Raw genomic sequence first — 3,917 nt, forward strand, 5'->3', positions numbered from 1 at the left:
ATGAAGAATATTAAAAACATTATGAGTCAGCTGTCTTCGGCAGTCCTTAAGGTACCAGCACAATAACACACTCAGCAAAATATCATCTAATTATCGTTATCGATAAAATCCCATAAAATATCGAGATATAATTTTTTGTCAATATCGCACACCCCTACTCTTAGCTGGTTGTAACAGCATCATCACTGAGTTACAAACGTTAAAGGGAAAACTATAAATTCTCCGCTATACTGCGTACTGAGTAAGTACTAGTAGCCTATATAAGAAATCACATTATTACATAATATTTAAAAACTGCCCCGAACTAAACAGAAGATCGAAGCCCTCACCAAGATGGCCGCCGTTCCGGAACGTGAGTTTTACTGGCTGAGGCGCAACTTCCGCTCTCGACTCCTCCTTTGTCTGAGTCCTTTCGGTCCTCCGCCTAGTTATTTATTTATTTCCTTTTCGTTTGTGGGGTATATTTTTATATATCCTTATCTCTCGGTTATTGAATGACATTCGATTCCGTCACATATATGCCTAAAAGCAAAGCCCCCAAAATGGATGATCTGGACTACAGTAAGTAAAGCTGGTTGAGCGATGTTTAGTGCCGCATCACGACTGACTCTCTCCTTATTCACACGAGCTCTGGAAAGGCGGAATGTAGAAGGATGCTTTGGTTATTTTAAAGGTTCAAGCGCTAATGACAGCTGTTTGTTGTCACATCTATGGTTTCTGCAGCTGCAGTACATAATTCAGCCTCTCATCAGCAGTCATTGTGATTCATTCATGTTTGGCCTCCTTCAGTTGTTTACATCTGTAATGTGTCTATTTGGTTTTATCAGAGGCTGAATAAATTAATGCCAACATTTGTGTTGCATAGTTTCTTAGAGGCCTTATGTGATACTTTTCAGCTGTTCGTCACATATGTGTCATTCTTGGATGTTTCAGTATCTTTTTTTGGAACCTTATACAGATTCAGCCTTATCTTGTCATAACTTAATTTTTAGTGAATTCTAAACTCAATTGTGCTTGTCATCTGTCATCATCATCATCAGCCTGCACACTTCATACCTTACTGGAAGATCTTGAAGATAGGATGGAGGCCTACACTCTAAAAAATGCTGGGTTAAATACAACCCAGTGCTGGGTAAATAGGGACAAACCGAGCAATTGGGTTGTTTTGACCCAGCGGTTGGGTTAAATGTTTAACCCAACCTTCGGAGTAGTAACCCAACCGCTGGGTCAAAACAACCCAATTGCTCGGTTTGTCCCTATTTACCCAGCACTGGGTTGTATTTAACCCAGCATTTTTTAGAGTGTACGTATAGTGACTTATAAAAGCCCACAGGGGCCCCTTTAAAAACCTGGGGTTTAAATAACAAAGAAACATTGTGTTGAACCCATAATTTCTATTTCCGTGTGAATAATCGGATGGAAGTACATAAGTGTAATTGATCTGTGAGTTTCTGTTTCTGAGATGTTCTTCTGTTGAAGCTCAAGATGCTCTTTGGATCGTCTCAGATGATGCTGGTGAACGTGATCATCAGGTTTTGTTCATACAGCTCCCACACATTCTCAGAGACCGAGATATTCTCGTATTATTATTATTATTTATTCAACTTTATTCTTCTTCAAAAAAGAAGATTTTTAAAGTATCTGTACAAATTTAGAATTTGCAGATGAAACAAAAGATGACAGATGAAATGACAAAACATCTACCATCTGAATTGGCAGATTTTGTTTTGTAATTGTTAACCTATTTTCATAATTGTTTACTGCTGTTTTAGAATAAAATGTTTTTTATTTTGAATCTTTTGGAATGAAAACACTTGAAGTGGGGTAAGGGAGTTTGGAATAAGGGATTTTTGGATGGTTATTTTTACTGTTATTTTAAACTAAAAGAAAAGAAAGAAAAAATATATTTTCGGTATTTGTGCAAAATTAGGATTTGCAGATGAAACAAAAATAGGTTCAAATGACAGATGAAATGACAAAACTGACGTCATTTGAATTGGCACATTTTTTTCTTTGTATCATTGCCTTTAAACATTTTGCAACTGCTGTTTTAGAATAAAATATTGCTTATTTTGTACCTTTTTATACAAATAATAAATCACATAAAATACATCCGGAAATCTCTTTTAAAACTAGATTCGATACAGTGGTATTTAGCAGATGTCGCGTTGGTCATACAAGACTGACTCGTGCATTTTTGCTGAAAGGTGAAGACCGTACTCAATGCATGTTCTGCAAGATTCCCCTTTCTGTAAAAACATATTTTATTGGACTGACCAGCTTTTAATGTATGTAGAAAACTCTTTTATGAAGTGAACTCACGTAAAGAGTTGTAAATAGGGACAAACCCAGCAATTGGGTTGTTTTGACCCAGCGGTTGGGTTAAATGTTTAACCCAACCTTCGGAGTAGTAACCCAACCGCTGGGTCAAAACAACCCAATTGCTCGGTTTGTCCCTATTTACCCAGCACTGGGTTGTATTTAACCCAGCATTTTTTAGAGTGTACGTATAGTGACTTATAAAAGCCCACAGGGGCCCCTTTAAAAACCTGGGGTTTAAATAACAAAGAAACATTGTGTTGAACCCATAATTTCTATTTCCGTGTGAATAATCGGATGGAAGTACATAAGTGTAATTGATCTGTGAGTTTCTGTTTCTGAGATGTTCTTCTGTTGAAGCTCAAGATGCTCTTTGGATCGTCTCAGATGATGCTGGTGAACGTGATCATCAGGTTTTGTTCATACAGCTCCCACACATTCTCAGAGACCGAGATATTCTCGTATTATTATTATTATTTATTCAACTTTATTCTTCTTCAAAAAAGAAGATTTTTAAAGTATCTGTACAAATTTAGAATTTGCAGATGAAACAAAAGATGACAGATGAAATGACAAAACATCTACCATCTGAATTGGCAGATTTTGTTTTGTAATTGTTAACCTATTTTCATAATTGTTTACTGCTGTTTTAGAATAAAATGTTTTTTATTTTGAATCTTTTGGAATGAAAACACTTGAAGTGGGGTAAGGGAGTTTGGAATAAGGGATTTTTGGATGGTTATTTTTACTGTTATTTTAAACTAAAAGAAAAGAAAGAAAAAATATATTTTCGGTATTTGTGCAAAATTAGGATTTGCAGATGAAACAAAAATAGGTTCAAATGACAGATGAAATGACAAAACTGACGTCATTTGAATTGGCACATTTTTTTCTTTGTATCATTGCCTTTAAACATTTTGCAACTGCTGTTTTAGAATAAAATATTGCTTATTTTGTACCTTTTTATACAAATAATAAATCACATAAAATACATCCGGAAATCTCTTTTAAAACTAGATTCGATACAGTGGTATTTAGCAGATGTCGCGTTGGTCATACAAGACTGACTCGTGCATTTTTGCTGAAAGGTGAAGACCGTACTCAATGCATGTTCTGCAAGATTCCCCTTTCTGTAAAAACATATTTTATTGGACTGACCAGCTTTTAATGTATGTAGAAAACTCTTTTATGAAGTGAACTCACGTAAAGAGTTTAGTATAATTTTGCTAGAAAAAGTTTTAGAATTTTTATCATGTTAATGTAAAAAAAATCTTGTGTAATATATCTTGTGTTTGTTTGTTTGCTGGTTTTTATTGTATTGTTATTGTTCTTCTATTTTGCCATGAAAATAGCCTAAGATGCTGACATGGCATTAAATAAAAATATACTACTACTACTACTTAGGGCTGCTCGCAGCGATTATGACAAAAATCATAATTGTCGATTATTCCTTTGAAATTGTAATTGCGATTATTAATTTACGATTGAATTAATGATGTTTACACCTTTGTTTGAAGCAACTGCATGCCATATTTTTATATGAAAATAAACAAAACTGAAAAACTCTTACTGCTTTTCTATAGTATTAAGCCTCAAAT

The 3,917-nt window shown here is 34.6% G+C and overlaps 1 protein-coding gene across 1 annotated transcript in view; it reads left to right on the forward strand.

Annotated features, from left to right (window-relative positions):
• Positions 1–143: 143 nt before the first annotated feature.
• The window catches only part of LOC107689174 (cytohesin-2-like), a 20,219-nt gene continuing 16,445 nt past the window's right edge, over positions 144–3,917 (forward strand). The window contains exon 1 of the mRNA XM_016487096.1: positions 144–561. Within this exon, the coding sequence (XP_016342582.1) occupies positions 495–561 (67 nt within the window). The 5' untranslated portion in view covers positions 144–494. The remainder of the gene's footprint in view (positions 562–3,917) is intronic.

Source organism: Sinocyclocheilus anshuiensis, unplaced genomic scaffold, assembly GCF_001515605.1.
Source record: "Sinocyclocheilus anshuiensis isolate Anshui unplaced genomic scaffold, SAMN03320099.WGS_v1.1 scaffold737, whole genome shotgun sequence".
NCBI classification, from domain to species: Eukaryota; Metazoa; Chordata; class Actinopteri; order Cypriniformes; family Cyprinidae; genus Sinocyclocheilus; species Sinocyclocheilus anshuiensis.